Source organism: Tinamus guttatus, unplaced genomic scaffold, assembly GCF_059628265.1.
Source record: "Tinamus guttatus ecotype Peru unplaced genomic scaffold, ASM5962826v1 Tinamus_guttatus_pri_ptg000010l, whole genome shotgun sequence".
In the NCBI taxonomy this organism is placed as follows: Eukaryota; Metazoa; Chordata; class Aves; order Tinamiformes; family Tinamidae; genus Tinamus; species Tinamus guttatus.
This window is the reverse complement of record NW_028288544.1, coordinates 5,023,571-5,042,147: the sequence shown is the minus strand read 5'-3', so window position 1 is coordinate 5,042,147 and position 18,577 is coordinate 5,023,571. Positions and strand designations below refer to the sequence as shown.

At 37.9% G+C, this 18,577-nt stretch overlaps 1 protein-coding gene across 1 annotated transcript in view; it reads left to right on the top strand.

Moving 5' to 3' along the window:
* MAN1A1 (mannosidase alpha class 1A member 1) overlaps positions 1-17,994 on the top strand; it is a 130,021-nt gene extending 112,027 nt beyond the window's left edge. Inside the window, exons 9-12 of the mRNA XM_088522680.1 lie at positions 9,287-9,506; positions 10,280-10,452; positions 15,619-15,734; positions 17,299-17,994. Coding sequence (XP_088378806.1) covers positions 9,287-9,506; positions 10,280-10,452; positions 15,619-15,734; positions 17,299-17,425 — 636 coding nt within the window. The 3' untranslated portion in view covers positions 17,426-17,994. The remainder of the gene's footprint in view (positions 1-9,286; positions 9,507-10,279; positions 10,453-15,618; positions 15,735-17,298) is intronic.
* The last annotated feature ends 583 nt before the right edge of the window (positions 17,995-18,577 follow it).

Genomic DNA, 18,577 nt, shown 5'->3' with positions numbered 1-18,577 from the left:
TGATGTTCATGTTCTCCTTTTCTATATATTGCATATCTATATTTCTGTATATCTGTACCATACTCAGAAGCTTTTAGTATAACTAGTTCAGATGAAAAAAAGCAGGGAAGTTGCAGTATCATGGCATTTCTCACAGATTGTTTGGGCCAGATTGAGATGCTGGGCTCTCCACCAAAGTTACTAGCCTGTTCTGAAATGCACACTGATTTCGCCTTTACTGCTATTGATCCCTTACTTATCTAAATTAAAGGCAATTTAAGTGTCTGCAGAAGGCACAGTCATTCTTTATGACTGCAGCCTGTATGTTCGAGGCATTGTGAGCCTGCTTCATATTTTCTTAGATAAATTTCCCCTGATGCTTTCGGAATCTAGGACTATGCCAAGGGGAATAGCATGATTATTCCTATCCGTTCTGCCCAATATATACCCGCAACATTCCAAAATTGAGATGTAAAGATTTGATGCCAAATTCAATACCTTCTGCTGTCCAGAAACCACAAATGAAAATATATGGTGAGTTACATTTCACTGTGAAAAGCTGCAGTTTTTTTAGAAATATTTAAAGCTTCAGGAATATTTCCTATGCTGTTCAGTAACTCGTATAAAAACAAAATATGATTCTTATTAGAATTTTCGCAGCATCCATAGATTGCTTTATGGCTTAAGTTAAAAGAAATAATTAAGATGTCAAGCTATATTTAAAAACTTTTTCTATTTGTCATGAATAAGGCATATATTTGGCTGATGCTGAAAAATTTATTTCTAATGGGAAAAGGGACAGAGATATTCTTGTTTTGAATACTAGAGCATAATCTTAATGTATTTATAAGGCAATCAGAGAGATTCATAAACTCCAGGATTTGCACAGAGACAAGTGAATATATTTCTAACATTGGTTCTTTGCTCTCTTTTGAAAAGCAGGGCAGCATTTTATGTAATGTCCTTTGTTTCCTAGGACTCAGGGAGTAAGACTACTTGATCCTAAACTGGTTTAAATGGATAGCATGATCTTCGTAGCCTGTTTAAACGGACAGCATGCAACATTTAGCTACAGAACACACATTCACACATAAATTCATCTATGTAATATGTTAACTATTTTGAGAATGTAACTGGCCATAAGATAAGCTCTCAGTCTTTGCAAGCGTCATGTACAAGAAGAATCCTACTGGTTTTGGTTAACACAGACGAACTCTGAGGGACAATTGAGTGGTTCAGCTTTAGTAAGAGAGCATGGTAATTCAGACCAAAAATGGACCTTTTGGGGTCACTTAAATCTAGTCTAGCAACAGCAGTCTCAGAAGCAACCGCATCAAATCGCCCCCTCTTGACTCTGCCCTCATTTTAAAAGTTGCAGGGTGATTTTTCCACTACTTTTGCTGATAGGTTCATGTTCTTGATGCCCTGATGGTTAGTTTTCTTTTCCTGTTTTTCTTGCTACATGTATTCATGGTCACTGCTGCAGATTTTCTTCATCTTAAATATTTCTTCTCTCTCTTCAACATTGTCTCCATCCCTTCCTCAGCGAATTGCTAGAGAAGTGTCATATCTAAAAGCTCTAAAGGAGAGAAGTGAGTCACTCTGGAGGAACTTTGCAGAGAGAGAGACTCCCTGACCAGCAGTTCCCATCAGCTTTGTTCAGTTCAGGCCTCAGAGGTAGCAGAAACCCGGTTGTTTATTTTTAGTCATCTAGATTTTTCTTAATTTTTCTCACCTGGTGACAACTGCTTAGAACGTGGTCACACGAGAGCTAGCAACCTGACCACCTATGGCATTGTGGTCGAAACAGTGGAAACACATAAAGGATCAGCCACAGCTGTTCTCCACCAGATCTCCACAGCCCTGCCAAAAGTCTGCAGAGAGACGGGGTTACGCAATTAAGGAACGTAGCAAAAGGTCATGTCATTAAAGAAATGAAAAAGCCGTCCTTGTTTTGCATCAGAACTTTGAGTATTCACATGGAAAATGCACAGGGTCTTTTTTTTTTTTTTTTTTTTGTACATTGCTACCATTTGAGACTAGACGTGGTATACTTAGTTTGTATTTGGCTGTGAGAAGTTGAGTGTGGGGTTTTATTAAGGAATATTCAACTGCCAGTGAATATTTTTCAGAGCTGTAGATATTTCAGCCATTCAGATATATGAAACGAATCTTCTCAAAGTCCTTTCTTATTGAAATGAGGGAGAGAACAAAGTGGTGTTAGTAAAATGAAAACATGGTATTGACAGATACGCACTTTTTATCTCCAGAGTTTCATCAGGATTTATGTAACTGTGGTGAAAGTCGGGTGGCTGCTCTGTGTTGATTGCAGTTCCCATCAAGTTGTTTTAAAGTGCTGACTTTGCCATGCAGGGATCCTAAAAACACCGCCACGGATGTGAACAACGGCAGAACTGCAGCCACTCCGTTGGATTAGTTTGTCATACTGTGCAAAACCGGACGGGTTTTAATGAATCCAACAGTCAGTACCTCAGCACTTGTCCTTCTAAAAAATACATGAGAGGCGAAGCCGTGTTAGCAAGCAGCGTGGTTCAGCAGTGGCCAGGCTTTGGAAGGAAATGGTGCTGTGGGGCCACCACTGCCCCCGCCAGCGTTTACAGTAACGTGGCTTATTTACATATTCCATCAGCTGCTGCGTTTAAAATATTTATCGCTCTGCTGCAACAGGGTCCTGCACATAGTGATAGAATTAGCTGCATTCTGTAGAAACACAAGATTCATTACCCTTAGCAGCCTCGAGCATCCATCCGGACTTGTCATCTCTTTTATCCTCTTGGATATACTTCCCTTTGCCAGAAGCAAGGGAGGAGGTTTGAGGGGCTCTAGCACAGCGTACGGGAAGGCTGAAGACTTCTGCAGACTTTTATGTGGTTAATGATTTATTCATAAGTACATAGCCTATATGGTCTGGGCTATAGAAAGAACTTAATAAAAATTTGCATGTTTATGTATCGTGATTAGAAGCAGCACACTCTAAAGTTGTGTGAACACTTTGAGGAAGGCACTAACAAGAAAAGTCCCACAGGAGAAACTGTCTCCTTTTTGCTTTTGACTTTGCTATTGTCGCTGGAACGTCGTGTCCGTCTTAGCAGCCTGCCTTACTGCACCATTTCTCCTTCCTTTGCAAAGGCTAATGCAGCAAAAAGGTTGCTGGGATCAAGGTTTATTTATTCTAAAATACTTGTGAATTACGTAAGTAACTTTTTTGACAGCAACTCAACTAAGTAACCATTTGATTCATGCTTAACACTGTTTAAAGAATACAAACAAACTTAGCCTGCTGGCAGCACACAGCTCTTGGTATAGTTAGTGCAAGAGCACTGATGTTCTCATGGGCACCAATAAGGTCTATACAGCAAAGAAAAAAGAAATCAGGAAAAAATAAATGATCAGCCTTCCCCTAGAACTTAATACGAAATGAACTCTGTAATAAATGGAGGAATAGGTGTTGTAGTAGTTAAAGGCTTGCCAACATTTCCATTTTAAAAACCTAGGTATTTCCATTTTAAACAATCTTATTTCATTTCACACATAAGCTTGTCTATATAGTTCTGCATATATGTCCAGAAGCAGTAAGTGCCTAATGGCTTTCAAACCGTTTCTGAGATTTTGTGCTTAAAAAAGTTAGAGACCTTCCATATTCAAATTTCTGTTTTGATCTTAGAAAAGCCAAGTTCGAGATCTCAAAAGGTGTGTGGATGCTTTTCTGTCACCTCCAAAACAGCTACAATAAAGGGAAAATGCAAATTTTAAAGCTTCTCATAATAAACTCACTGGAATTTTGGCTAAAGGATACATTTGTTGAATTATGAAGATGGCTAAAGAATGAAGGGGGCTAAAGAAGGATATCTGTTGCATTAGATCAACTCAAAAAGAAAATATGAGGGAAGAAACTCCAAGAAAGCAGGCTATTCTCTTCTAAGCCCTACAGTCTACAAAACCCCAGTAATCCTGATCTGCTGGGTTTGTGCTGACTCAAAGCAATAAAAATGTATTGGTGCAAGCCATGAATATCTTAAAAAGTAGGCAGCCAGCATTTCTATCTCCGAATCATTGGAAATATCACATGGTAGATATCTGTCATACTCACTTTTGCTTTAAAATGTCGGTATACTTTTCACAGAGAAGTTTCTTACAAGACGAAAAGTATATTAGAAGTGTGGACTGGGATAATTTATTGTGCTTCGTTGTAAAGAAACATGCTGAACTGTAATTATCCCCAAAACAAATATTAAAAACTCGGGAGACTTAGAGCTGGAATCGCGTTTTTGAAGTTCGAAATTTATTAAGGTACAGAAATGTGCAATTACGACTCGCACGGCAGTTTTATCTCCAGCCACAGTGATGTCGTGAGGAGGAAGTAAAATGCCCGATTTTTGTTCTTAAAATAGAAGTAATCATTGAAATTCATTACTCATAATTAAACAGTTATTGTATAAGGAGAGTTAAAATGCATAAGCGCCAGAGGAAGCCGAACTGCAGTTGTACACTAAGTTTTGTCTTTCTTTTATAATTATCCCTGCTCTTTCAGCAGTTAACTTTTTTGTGGTGTGTGTTGGTTTTCAATTTTACAACCTTTTGAGGTGCAGAACATTTTAATCCCTACCTCTGCACTGAGCTAATACTTTTATTACCTGTCAGCATAATCCACCAAGACAAGGCGCTGTATTTAAAAAGCTGTTGTTGATCAGTTTTTTACTCTGCTCTCTGTACCCTCTATGGCTCTTTCTGATTAATCCAGGTCAGCGTCCTGGCCAGCTAAGAGGTTAAGGAGGGACTTTTCCCATCATGGTCAAGTCAGGGATTGAGGAAGGAGAGTGGGGAAGAGGGCGTTTGGGCTGCTTTGCTCTATGCAATCCCTGGAGGTTGAGAGGAGCCGACCCAGTACTGCAAGAGGGTCCCACCTCCCTGAGCTGCAGATTCTGCTGGTGACCTCGGGGCAGGCACCAAAGGAATGAGCAAATACACTGAGGAAACTGGGGTTTGTTGCGAGGGGCCTGTTCTGCTTAGTTTTGCAAGCGTAAGGGCTGGCAATGCAGAAGCGGAATACTAAAAAGAGAGTGCAGAGTACATTACCTTTTTTAAAAAAAAAGAAAAGAAAAGAAAAAGAAAAAGAGCAGGAGGAGGAGAAAATCAGTTTGGGAAAAATTGGACCCTTTGGGGTTTTTTGCTGCCCGTTAATGGAGATTGCACGCCCATGCAATTTGGAATCCTGTAACCTTGGAAAATCCAATTTTTTTAAATTCAGTGCAATTCTTTCTGCATCACAGATAGACAAGGGCATAATTTTTAACATATGAACCGAGAAGATGCCAGAAATAATACGAAGTGCACTTGAATCAGAATTCAAAATGCAAAGGGAGCTCTTACTGTTTCTAATGAGTGTTCAGGCGTTATTACAGTTTTTCTGGGGAAGGAATAATTTCCCACAAGATGAAAAAACATAATCTAATCAGAGGCTTTATTGCATTGTGGGCAGTGAGAACCGTAAGCGAAGCCCTGTACTATTGCACATGAAAGTCAAAAAATTCGCAAGGAATTGTTTCAGCTATAAAAGTTAGTCAAGCTCTAAGAGCTTGCAAGTACCACTCCAAACTGTGTGCTGTGTTAGTTTTATGAACAGGAAATTTATTTCTTCAGATATGCCAAATAGCATTATTCCCTTTTAGTCTCATTATTTGGTTTTGTTGTTGTTGTTGTTGTTACACATAAGCTGAAGTCTTTTTTTTTCCTCCTCTCTCTTTTTTTTTCTCCCTCCAGTCACTCCCAGGTAGCATCTGCTGTTGTTCCCTTTGGGAGCATACATTGCAGCCACTTTTTCTTTGCAACCTTTCATGTTGCACAGTCTCTTTGCATTACCTTCATTGGAAGAAATTACTAATTGCATTGCAGAAATAAATACTAGAAAACACTAAAAAAAATCTATTTATTTAAAAGGAAAATTGTACCAGTTCCAAACAATTATCCATCAATAATGCATTTTCAGCAGATTAAAGACCACTTTCTTCCAGCTTTTTTGATTCTTTGCAGATGTCACCTAGTTGCTTATACTGAGAATATTTCATTATGGTAAAATGAAGTCATAGTCTTTTTAGTGACAAATGTGACACCACCTGATCTGCAAGTTGTGAAGCTTAAAAGGAGTTATTCCTGGGTAGGGATTGGGTGGTGATACAGCCACGATTAATTTTAGATCTGTATATTACTGTATCAAAATAAATGTTTGTAGGTATGGCATTCAAAATTAATGCTGCCAAGCTGAGTTTTTCGTATGAGCGGATGGTCGTCACTGTGCTGCCCAGTCTCCTCCTATGTTTGTTTTAGTGCCTCTGGGTGTACGTTCTGGCGGTGTCCCCGGCAGAGGTGCGTGCACAGCACTGCAGGCAGCAAGTGGCATCCCCGTATCCCAGCGTGGGATCGCAGCTCTGCCTTCTAGGTTACCGTTCCAGCTCAGCATTTCCCATCTATCTTCATTTCTCCCTCATGCTCCTATTTTCACAACGCTGTGATCTTTTTATTCTTCAAACAACTGCTCCTACACACCAGCTAATGATCTAGGCCTGCTCCAACCATCAAGCTTATTCAAAGGAATGTATTTCAGAAAGTACATGCTACTTTGCTGGTACTTTCCACCTTAGTGAAATTCTCACTGAAAAACGTTTTGATATGATGCTCACAGAAGCACATGCCATTATATTATATACAGTAAAAATATTAGGAATTTGAATAGCAAATTCTGTAAATTTCCAGTAGATATATATGTAATTTTATGTTTTATACATAGATATAGATATATCCATTCATCTAGCGCTCGAACCTGTGATTGTACAGACTATGACAAGGCACTCTGAGAGTCTATAATATAACAAATGCTTATATAATAAAAATAATTTTAAATAGACCTACTAGTTCTTAATAAGTCCAATTTATAAAGCCAAGATATTTTTCTCTACTATATATGAATAATTAATATTTTTTTACTTTGCAAATTTTTAATTTTTACTTTGTGCAATTGCTACCATCAATTTACATCAATTTTTATTAGTTTCTTAACATCAGTTTGCTAGATTAATCTTAAAACTTTCCAAGTAGAAGTAATCTTTTTTTCAGCTTGAAATTTAATCTTGCACCAGAAGAAAATAAGAAACTTTGAAGAGTTTATTGGTATCTTGGAACCCATTTTGACATCAGAAGTCAGCTCCAGCAATCCAATCTCGTCCACTTGCTGTAGTTCTAGAGGTGCACGTTGACAGTTATTTCTGTCAAGTACAGTAACACTTTGTCTTTCAGTAATTCTTTCCTAAAACAGAAATTGCCATATACTTTAAGCCATCAATCTACTTTGATTTATTTGTAAATAAATTTAAATACGACAGGTAGGTGATGTGGCACTACTGCCAGGATTTTTTATTGGGTTAGATAGAAATACCAAAAATCAAATGTTATGAAATTAAAAGTTTTTGCCTTCTGAATTTGGTTTTAGGTCGCTTATTTTTTTACAATACCTAAGTAGTATGAACCCACTATTTCTTGCCAATTTTTTTGAACAATATGGCAACCTATTATAATATAAAAGCAGTTTTATAAAAGTATAAATAGCAATGTGAAATATTCTGAAACTTTTCCAAATATTCCTATCTTCTGCTAAGTTTTCTAGGCTGATGCAACAGGACATTTTTGAGTAGATTCTTTGAATCACGGTCTATCATTTATTTAATTATAAATTCAAATATTTTATACCCAAATAACTGGAAAGAGTTAAAATTATTATTAAAAAACATTATTGAGATATTTTACTATTAGTTTCCCAACATGACAGAATAGCTTTTCATCATGCACCTGCAATATGCAACAACCAGATCTGCTTGACATTGACTCAGCCTCTCTGTTTCTTTCATTTCCCACAGTGGAGTCTGTGGTTTGGGTGCTTTAGGAAATTGTTGGAGTATTTTTCCAACCCCTTCCCCCTTCATGTTTAATTCCTGTTTTTATAGAATAAATGATGTAGGATTTATTTAAAGTACAGGCATTTTCATTATTTATTGCTGCGTTACAATTTAGGAATGTTTTTTGGTAAATGACAACTGCTAAAAAACATTCGCTGAAGAAGGAACCAAAGGGCCTTAAGCGCTTTCCGAGCCTGGTTCTGCAGGCAGGCACAAAAATAGCTTTACTAAATGCTTCACACTAGTACTAATGGAAGTGTATTTTTCAAGGTGATGCTCTAATCCTAACCACCTAATGGGTAAAACTTGTAGATTCTTCTGCTGATGCTTCTAGTTTACAGAGGATTTTTCATGCTTCTAAAACAACCTTTACAGACCTTTAAATGGGAACAAATAACTATAATCAATACTTTCTACCACTTTTTTTTCCTTTTAATCTTGACTTACCTGTTGTCTGTAGTGATTTTTCCTTTTTCCTTGCACACTCACTAATGGTTTTGGGTACCCTAGTAGTGGGTAACTGGATGCAGAGTAGCTCTGCTCATCTCCTCTCCAATACCCTGCCCAGCGGAACAGCCACTTTCCGTGTGCGTTCCTGGTTCGTGTACTCCTCTGCATCATCCTCATTGCTTTAACACTGTTCCTCTGCTAAGGTATGGTTGTTTTGCTGGGCTCTGTCGGTGACCATACCGTGCTACAACCACTTCAACTTTCTGATTAAGACATCCATATAGTCTTACTAAGTCCTTTATCCAGTAATCTTTAAGAGGCTGTATTTTTCATTGATCATTTTGGAGGTATTTTTCTGGGGAAAACTCATTGTATTTTGGGGGGAATGCCATACAGACTCAGAGGTCTAACGTTGTTCAATACACCAAGTCAGATCTTTTGAATATGAAGTATGTTCATGTACAACTGACAGTAAATTATATCAATAGCCAAATCTTTTATGTAAGAATTAAAATAAATGGAAATTATAGAAGCTGAATGCAGCATCACTACCTTACCTGAAATCGCTCAAAGTGGAGGGGGAAGTAATAAAAGATTTTTTTAACGGACTTTCTCTTTTTAGGACTTACTTGTCAATATTTTCTCCATGTGTGCACATGAGTGGCAGCAAAACTAATCATCATTTCTGCTGAATCTCTGTTGGTTTGCCTGTACTCTCTGTGAGGTTACGTTAGCTGCTATTACCCATTTTGCTTCATAAGCCAAGCCAGTACTGAGAGAAACAAGCCAGCCCCCCCTGTAAGATGGGTTTCAGCCTGCTCTGATTTTCATCTTTGTCCTCCATGTTCCACCAAACGGTACCTTTGGTGTGAAACCATGTGTTTCTGCAGGCCATCGAAACCCACCTCATTCGGAAATCGAGCGGGGGGCTGACCTACATTGCTGAGTGGAAGGGTGGACTGCTTGAGCACAAGATGGGACATCTGACCTGCTTTGCTGGAGGCATGTTTGCCCTAGGAGCAGATGGAGCACCTAACGACAAGACAGGCCGCCACATTGAGCTTGGTGCTGAAATTGCTAGGACTTGTCATGAATCCTACGACCGCACAAGTAAGTACAACTATTAAGGAGATCAGGTTCATAACTCTGCACTGTAAAGGCAGCTATCAGGTTTTTTTTTTTTGCATAATGGTCAATGAAAATTTTATTATGCTGAAAACTTTTCATCCTGATTTTTTAAAAAGCTGTTTGCTTCAAGAGCAACTTTAAGAATGATGCTGTGCTAATTAGTATTGTCTCTGCACGGGAATCACATCTACTCACTGTAGCAGAGATTAACATTGCATTTTGTCAACTTCTGCATAGCCAAATACAACTAAGAGAGGGTTTGTGTTCATTTATGCATCACTATAACCATTATTAGCCATGTTTTGCCCACAAAGAAAAAAAAATATATTCTCAGTTCTGCTGGTGCGATGTTCAAACAAGAGAATTGTACAAAAAAATGGAACTCTGTGCAAGAAATTTATTTGGTGTCTTTCATTTTCTCAAAAAACAACCCCGGCAGCATTTCAGCTCCTAGAATGTATTTTCAAGTTTGATATGGAAAAGTAAACATCCTCATCTTCTAAGCAAAATTTAATATGTTGCTTGTTATGTAAAATGTTTGAGAATGCAAGTGTTAGCATTGCTATTCAAACCGGAACTGCAGTCTGAGGCATTCATGAAGAATCACTCTTTCCCATTGCAATTTCCAAAACATGAAAGCGGGAGATGGAGCATTACCCTTCGGAAATTACATGTACTTTGGATATTTGATTTGGAAGTTTACAAATTTGAACCTTAATTTTTAATGCCTGTATTTTTGCCCTCATATTGACTAGGCCTGAAGCTGGGACCAGAAGCCTTCCGATTTGATGGTGGTGTTGAGGCCATTGCTACAAGGCAGAATGAAAAATACTACATCCTCCGACCAGAAGTCATAGAGACCTACATGTACATGTGGAGGCTCACTCATGACCCAAAGTACAGGCAGTGGGGATGGGAAGCTGTAGAGGTAATGTTTTGTAGGATTGTTTTCTTATTAATTTCTAGTATCTTGCTAAGCAAGCGAGCTACTGGGCAATATCTGGCTGTTGTCTAGCAGTTGGACCAGAAATACTTGTTTTAAAATAATGATATTATTTTAAATATCTTTAAATATCCAGAGAGTTGTTTATTAAATAGATGAAATAAGATCATTTTGACCAAATCAAGGCTTGTGCATGTTGTATTTTAGAAAAACACCGTGTGAACTCTCTTTGTTAAACACTTCTCAGGTCAGGGCCGCATTTGGATGTACTGTTCAAGATACTGATTATTGTCACATGTGAATGGAAGGTTCAGACATGCATCAAATTTAAGCCTTGCAGACAGAAATAGGTTTTATGAAGCATATTGTCTACAATAATTGCAACAAAGCGATTTTAATTAATGTGACTAAGGCCAAGACTAAGTGACTATGTAGCACCTAACATTTTGAGAATAGCTCACTTTTGAAAAGCTTAGGGCAGCTGGATTGACTTCCATAAACGCTACCAATCCCATTTAGCTTTGAATTTCTGTATCCCACCAGTCTGTGAGTTGCAACTAGCTGTATTGAATCTTACAATTTGTGTTTGTGTAACATGAGTTGAAAGAGGGCAACTAGTGTAAACTGCAAAACACTGGCATGCAAAATCCACTGGTTCTCTTCTTTCAGGGGTTAATTGCTGTCATTGTTAGAGCTAAGAGGCTTTGGATTTTCCTTGTTTCATTCTCTTGCCATGGGTTCTTATTACATGTCTAACCTTCACACAGGCTCATTTCTCCTCACATTGCCATTTTATTTACCTTTCATTCTTCCTTTGGAATTTCTAAGCAGTCTGAGCTCTTAGTATAAGATACAGGAAGCTGAATAACAGTATTGGGGGGATGGGGGAATTCTCCTCCTTAACTATTTTAAAAATGAAATCAGAACTCGGTGCAGTATATTCATAACTGGCTTTATTTTGTGGTCTTATTCTCTGCTGCTTTACAGCGTCCTTTCACTGTGTTGTTTCCCAGGATATTTTTTTTCTTAATCCTGTTTGTTGGTTTAACCAACACCTCTTGTTTCTAGGAGCTTGTATTTTTTTTTTCTTTTTTTTTGAATGATCCTTATCCCCCACTTTCAGGAGACTGTCATGCAGTCAGTGAGCCCTGAGGGACCTAAAGAGCCGGAGGGACCTAAACGGTTATGATTACATAGTTCTGGCTGAGTGACATCTGCCAGCTATTTAGTTTCTTGAGCAACATTCACTGTTTGAATATTGTCAGCAGTACTCACTTCAGCTAGGTACAGTGTAGTTATTTGGGACATCTGCTTTGCCTTCCTTGGGTATTGGCTGTGTCTGCCCTGAAACTACGTGGTTCTGAGCTAATGATTCTAAAACAATTTTTAAAAAATCCAATTTACAGTGCTATTCCCTTAGCTTCTTATTTGCTAACACCATCCATAGAGACATGTTTTGCTACTGGAATCTTCCCAGGCAGATAGATTATAACTGGAATGTAAAATCTCTCCTTATGCAAGTCATCCAACCAGGCCTCGGTAATACCAGCTATAGTGCGTTTCTTCTCAAGGAGATGTTTTCCTGCCTCATTCTTGCTGCCCACGCTGATAACATTGTTTTGAGCAATTGAAATTTTTTTTTTTTCTCGTACTTATTCTTTACTCTGTTGGTTCAGTTTGTTTGTACTTAATTCACATTTGTACTCTCATTTATCTTCTTAGCACTCTCCACGTGTTGCTTGCTTAACATTCTTGCACTTACTCTAGTTTGGCTCTAATGTAGAGGATTAGAGCCCATGTGTGGGAGATGCAGCTGGCCCCATTCTGCACATTCCCGTCTTCCGCTGTCCTAATCTGCAGCTGAGTGTTTCGCAGAAAGAAGCTCTGCAAATTCACAGATGTTACAGAGCCAGTTGTAGGCTTCAAATGCTTCTTTTTTTTTCCTCTTCTTAGAAGACATCCCCTACGTCTTCTGTATAGTTCCACATGATACTATATTATTTGTTCCAGCATGTGCCGTTAATAGCTTATCAAGACCACTTCATAATTTCTGCTCTCTCTCCTCCTCCTTATTCTTGTACCAGAGAAGAGATGACCCCATCCAGTGTTGCTGGGGAAATCTCTGATCCCTAACTATGGGGTGTTAATTACCAACACCAGTCTCATGAAGAAGCAGAGACTGAAACGAGAAAGTGGAAACAATCAGGCTGATTGCCTTTGTCTGAAAAAGTTGGGGTTTAGGTGCTCTTTCCTCTATTTTTTTCCTTTGGAAGCTTCTTTGCTGCTTCAGCTCAGTTCCAAGATTGTGCTGCACTTCAGTAGCTGCAGAAAATGCAGTCATGGCCAACATCAATATCCACTGCTACTGACTCAGAAAGATTTTATCAGCTCAGCTCACGAAAGCCTCCCTTGCTGCATTCTGCATGTGGCACGTATTCTGAAGCCCTAGCGCTGTGTTTCCTCCCTTGCGATCAGGCACCTTTCTCTCCGTTTGATGCCTTCCATCGCCATCATAACCCATCTCGGCCACCCTCACCCCCTGGAGACCACTCGTTTAAATCGTGGTTTAGTGTTTCTTCCCAGCCACCACCCCGCCCCGTGAGATCGGGAACATGGAGGCAGAAGGGCATTGCTGGCAGTTCAAGGAGGGTGATACCCAACAGCCTTTATACTGTGCTACCACCACATATGAATGTTCCTTTAGGAAGTGCAAGAGAGCTCCGAGGGCCCAGGATGCATCACATTTTCACCAGGAAGATGCCACCGAGTAGCTTACATGGTGCAAATTAACCTATAGGTTAAAACTTAGCAGTTTTTCAGGTGCTCCTGGTCTATTTCTCTAAAATGAACTCCAGTGATCCTCTTAAAGAAGGCTCTAACTACATGTTAGAGCACATAAACCCCAAAGCAATTTGCTTTTATTTTATCTCACCCTGACTAGAATGCAGATGTTTCCTTGAATAATAGTCTTATCCTTCAAGTTCTCCTTCAGCTGTGCCTTGGAAAAATATAATCTTGGCTTTGACATTGAAAATCTAGACACAGATTCAGCACTTTGAATTCACTGCAGGTTGAAGTAGATGAGAGGAAAGGAGTACCAGCCAGGGGACATTACTTGTTTAACCTTTAGTATATTTGTCACTTCCTTATTAAAAGCGTCCAGAAAAATTAGAGAAGCTGAAGACACACAAGGACAGACAAGTAGGCCTGTTATATTTTTAAAAGGATGTCTCCTGGAGAAAAATCCCCTTTAAATAGGCAATAGACAGTGAAAACTACAGAGAGCTTGATGCGCTAGCTGAATATCTGTCCATCGCTAGTAAAATATAGGAAGCATAGGATATATACTCACAACAAGAAACAGATCCTCAGCAGCTTTTAAAAGCAGCTGGAACTGAAAGATAACTCAGAAATCATTATTTTATTCCCCTGTCTCTGTCTCAAAAAAAAAAAAAATCTTGTTCTGCCTCTTTGCTCGTTTCAGATGCATCTCCTGCCTTTTCATAGTTTTTTGCCATATGTAGCTTGAAATACAACATTTTGCTCTAAATAAAGGCTATACAACATGTAATCACTTCGGTGGTATTTTTAAAAACTTCAAAAGAGGAGGAACTGGTTGTCTCCTGGGAATAGAGCCTCTCATCTCTCCGTCAGGGTTTTGATACAGCTCCAGTTATTTCTCCCTCAAAGCTGTTGTTCTAATACCTGTCTCCATAGCAAGCAGCATGTTACAGAGCAGCAAGGCCCTGAGTAAACACAGTAATCCAGAACACTTACTGTCATTTTCATTATGAGGAATTATTTAGGGCTAAAGATCACTTCCTGGATTTGTTTGTGAATCCTGAGTTGTGTTTTGAATATCATCATCTCCGATGCTCTCGATCCCTTTATTACACTGCATCACATCAGATAGATAGTTATTTGTAAAACAGAGTAAGAGAAATTAGGAGTATTTAAAGATGAATGAATATTTTTTTAAACAAAAAGAGGCAAGAAGAGAACTAACACTCAAAGCAGGTATCGGGCAGCAATCTCCTTTAAAGAAGTTAAACTCCTATGTAGATACCACTTTTCTAATGCAAACTTCCATCTAATATAAAAATAAAAATACAGCAAAATACACTAAATAGTATAACTGTGTATATCTTCTACTATTCCATCACCAGATACATGTTCTACTTATTTTTGCCCTTCACCTTCTATTTTCACCTTCAAAATTAGCTGGCCATACATAATAAGACTTCTGTGGGCAGAAGAGAAATATTATTTGTGAGAAGATCCACATACCCGAGTCCTTGTCTGTGTGCTCTTTGTTACTGTAAAATAGGAACCAATCCTTTGTATTACTAGGGAATTAGTTAAAGAAAAACATCCTTATTCTCACAACTAAAACCTATTGCATTAAATCTACCCAGAGACTACCTTTCTGCTTCCTTTTGTGTGTTCAGACAAAGCTTTTTCAGAAAGGTATCAAAAAATAGGACCTTCTGCAGAAGAAAATTACAAATTGAGGCCCAGCTTTCATACAGGTTGAATTTTCACAAATTGGGCACTTGCTTTTTGAGAGAAAAGTTTTTAAGGCCTAAATAGACCAAGACACTACTTCTGGCAAAGGTGGGAGACTTCTTAATCGAAAAGCTAAATGCTGTCACTTTTCGCAATATCACTGCCTCTTTTAAAGGCAAAGATATGTGGTATTAGGATTCTTTGGACTTATCATGGCTTTTTACTCTGTCGAGGTAATTTTTAAGCACTAAAAATGACCAAGGAAGATGCATGTAACAGGATCTCTGAGGTGTGTGGATAAGCCTGTGATAGAGAGGGTACCATACTGACAGGAAAACTACAGAAGTTAAAACATCATATCCGCGTGTGTTCCTCTCTGAAAACCAGTTTGTGTTCATTTAATTTTATTAATTTATATTTTTTTCTCATCCTAAATGTGAAATTAAACATATATAAACATATATGTTATAGAAAAGAAAATCATATCTATAGTTTAATCTATTTTCAGGTCTTCCTCAAAAAGTTTGTGAATTATTTTTTGTAGCTCTAAATTATAACCAAACAAACAAACAACTGCCAGATCATTCATTTTCTTAATCTTGCTGCGTTTTTATTTTTCTCTTTCTCCTTTTCATCCCTCTTCAGGCATTGGAAAAATATTGCCGAGTAGATGGTGGCTATTCCGGCATCAGAGACGTTTACAGCAGTCGCCAAAGCCACGATGATGTGCAGCAAAGTTTCTTTCTTTCGGAGACACTCAAGTAAGTTAAGAAAGTTGACTTGCATTAATATAAAGTAATTTCTGCATATCATATTTACAGGTTAGTGCATATCATTAGTATCCTTGACATTCAGGTAACAAAATCTGAAAAGCGGATTTGAATAGTAGAGGTCTTCTGCAGGGACAGGAAACCCAACTGCCTTTTTTTTTTTCTATATCAATAAACCAAATTCTGTGACTTCTGCAAATTATTCTTACTTCTGTTAAAGGTATTTGATAGTCTTTATAGAGAAATTACATATCCTAGCTTTGATAGGTCCAATTACATACACCAACACTGAGGAAACAAATTTAGTAGACCGAGGACTGTTATCAGGCCTGTAGTGCATAATTTTTATTTTAAAACTAATAGGAAAAAAAGGATGGCAAGCTTGCATGGCAAGCTCACAGAGTCAAATAAGAGGAAGAAAATAAAAGACTTCATTCTCCATTATTGTATCTTATTTTTAATGAAACAGAGGGCAATTTGTCTCAATCTCTTCACTTTTTTTACTATGTAACAGTAATCTGGAAAGCACAGAAAGAAATAATTACGCCATTTCAATGGAAAGCATCTTACTAAAACAAAAGGGATAGAAGAAATAATACATACATCTACCGACGTGGCATTTTTTTAGAGTGTGTATGCAATAACGTGCTTCCAGTACATCTTTTACATTGCCATTTCAGAAATACACCAAGCAAAGCCCTCAGGGCTTTTGAGATTTTGCTTTTAAGTATCATGAAGATAGCAAGGTTTCTGGTTTGCAGCTGTACAGATTGAAGCCACTCTCTAAGGCTGCAGAAGGCTGGAGATTAAGAAAAAATACGCTTTAATTTGCTGACTGTCATTCCTCACCACACTTCTATATCAGCGCTGTAGTACCCACTACCTTTGTATTGTGAAATTAGGAAAATGTTGCCTTTCTTTCTGTTTTTAGTAAATAGACCCAATCCTCAGTAATGTTTTATCCTAGACAGGGCTAATACTAGTTTTATTCTTTAAATATCCTAAGCGAGATCGTGCTCATGGAAGCAAAACAGGATTTGACAATATTTTCACTCCTATGACTTGTTAGATGTGAACATGCAAGGGTAAAAATAAATAAATAAATAAATAAATAAATAAATAATAAAACTTGTAAAAAAAACTTGTTACAGCTATATACTATCAAAACAACAGGTTAAAAGAATTACAAAGGATGACAAGAAAGTCAGATGACATTTAAATTTAAAAGCCTAAACTTTGCTTCTTTGTCCTCTCGGAGGCTAGAAGAGCTTTTCAGAGTTCTCATACTTTTCATGCTCATTTTTCATTCTCATTTTTTCATACTCTTTCATTCTCGTACCCTTTTCATAGATCTCTACTGCTCTTGAGTCCAGTGTGAATTGCAGGCCCAGCGCTTTATGTTGACCCTTCTTATTCCACAACTACTAAAGTATCATGTTTGGTCCATAGAGGTGTGCTTCCACTGCTACATGTATCTACAGAAGTCAGTTGTCTATTTTTACCTGAAAACTATTTTGGTTTCATCTCCCTGATGCTACCTGCTTTTTCTTACCAGGTATCTTTATTTGCTGTTTTCTGAGGATGATCTTCTTCCATTTGAACACTGGGTCTTCAACACAGAGGCTCATCCCTTCCCTATTCTTGACAAAGATGATGGAAATAAAGAAGAAACCCAGAAATAGATTAAGTTATATTTCGTTGCATTCCTTATGTATCTTTCCAGGACTTGGACACATGATTTGGTTTAAAATTCCTGAGTTAAGTTTTTAAATCAAGTGTTTTGCAGTCTGTTTTCTTTACCAGTAAATATTTATGAGTGGACCCAGACTCAACGATAAATCTCCATGTGTCTTATCCAGCTGAACCACTTCTTAGAAAAGAAATAGTACATCACATCTCTCCGGATTCTGTTAGGCTGCAGCAACATCTTGGCCAAAAAAAGAACAGAAGGGTCTGCGTGCTACTTGTTTCCAGTTACGCTATTGATTTGACTGCAAAATTCTTCCCTCCTCTGTGAGGAGATGTCTGCTTTAAGCTGTAATATTTTTGCCATGTTGCAAAAAGCCATATTGAATTAAGTATAAAGAGCTTTGTTGTTTTTTGTTTTTCCTTTTTGTTTGTTTTATGTTAATTTGTTTTGTTTGTGTGTCATCCCAGACAAATATTGTGACTGTGACAGCCTCTTATGCGGGTCTTTCATTACTTGGTAAAGTATCTGATGCATTTCATGGTCAGTGAAGTCTACATAGGACTATTTTCATCTCATGCAGACACAACTCTGTTGTTAGAAATTGCAAGATACATTGAAGTTATTCTAGATCAGTTTTTATGAATTTAGCGCGTTCACTAGCAGACCTTAGTTTTCAGGGGTTGAGTAGAATATCATTATGGACTGAATTGTTTCTTCCCTTTTTTAAGTGGAGTTATTCCCATCTGTTTAGTCAGGCTGGCATTGAGTAAAATAAGACAGTCATTTCTCAGTAAGCAAGGGAGTCTTTTCTTCTTTATGAATTTAGTCCAGTAACATTCATAAGGTTGGAGAGTAAAAAAAATACCTAATGACATTATTGTCAAAACTGAGCTGAGAATTATTCCAGAGACAATTTTGTTTGGATTTTGGTGACTTTCTCAGTCAGATGAGTTGAGGCTGATGTGAGCCCTCTTTGTTTATTTTCACAAACCAATTTAATATATTTACATGAAAAAAAATATATATGCCTTGAAGAGAACTCACCTCCTTAAAAAAGAAGTAATCATTCATTGCAGAGGTTCTCCTTCCAGCACAGAATTAAAATTCTTTGACAGCACTAACTGTGCCTTCTCTAAGTGACAGG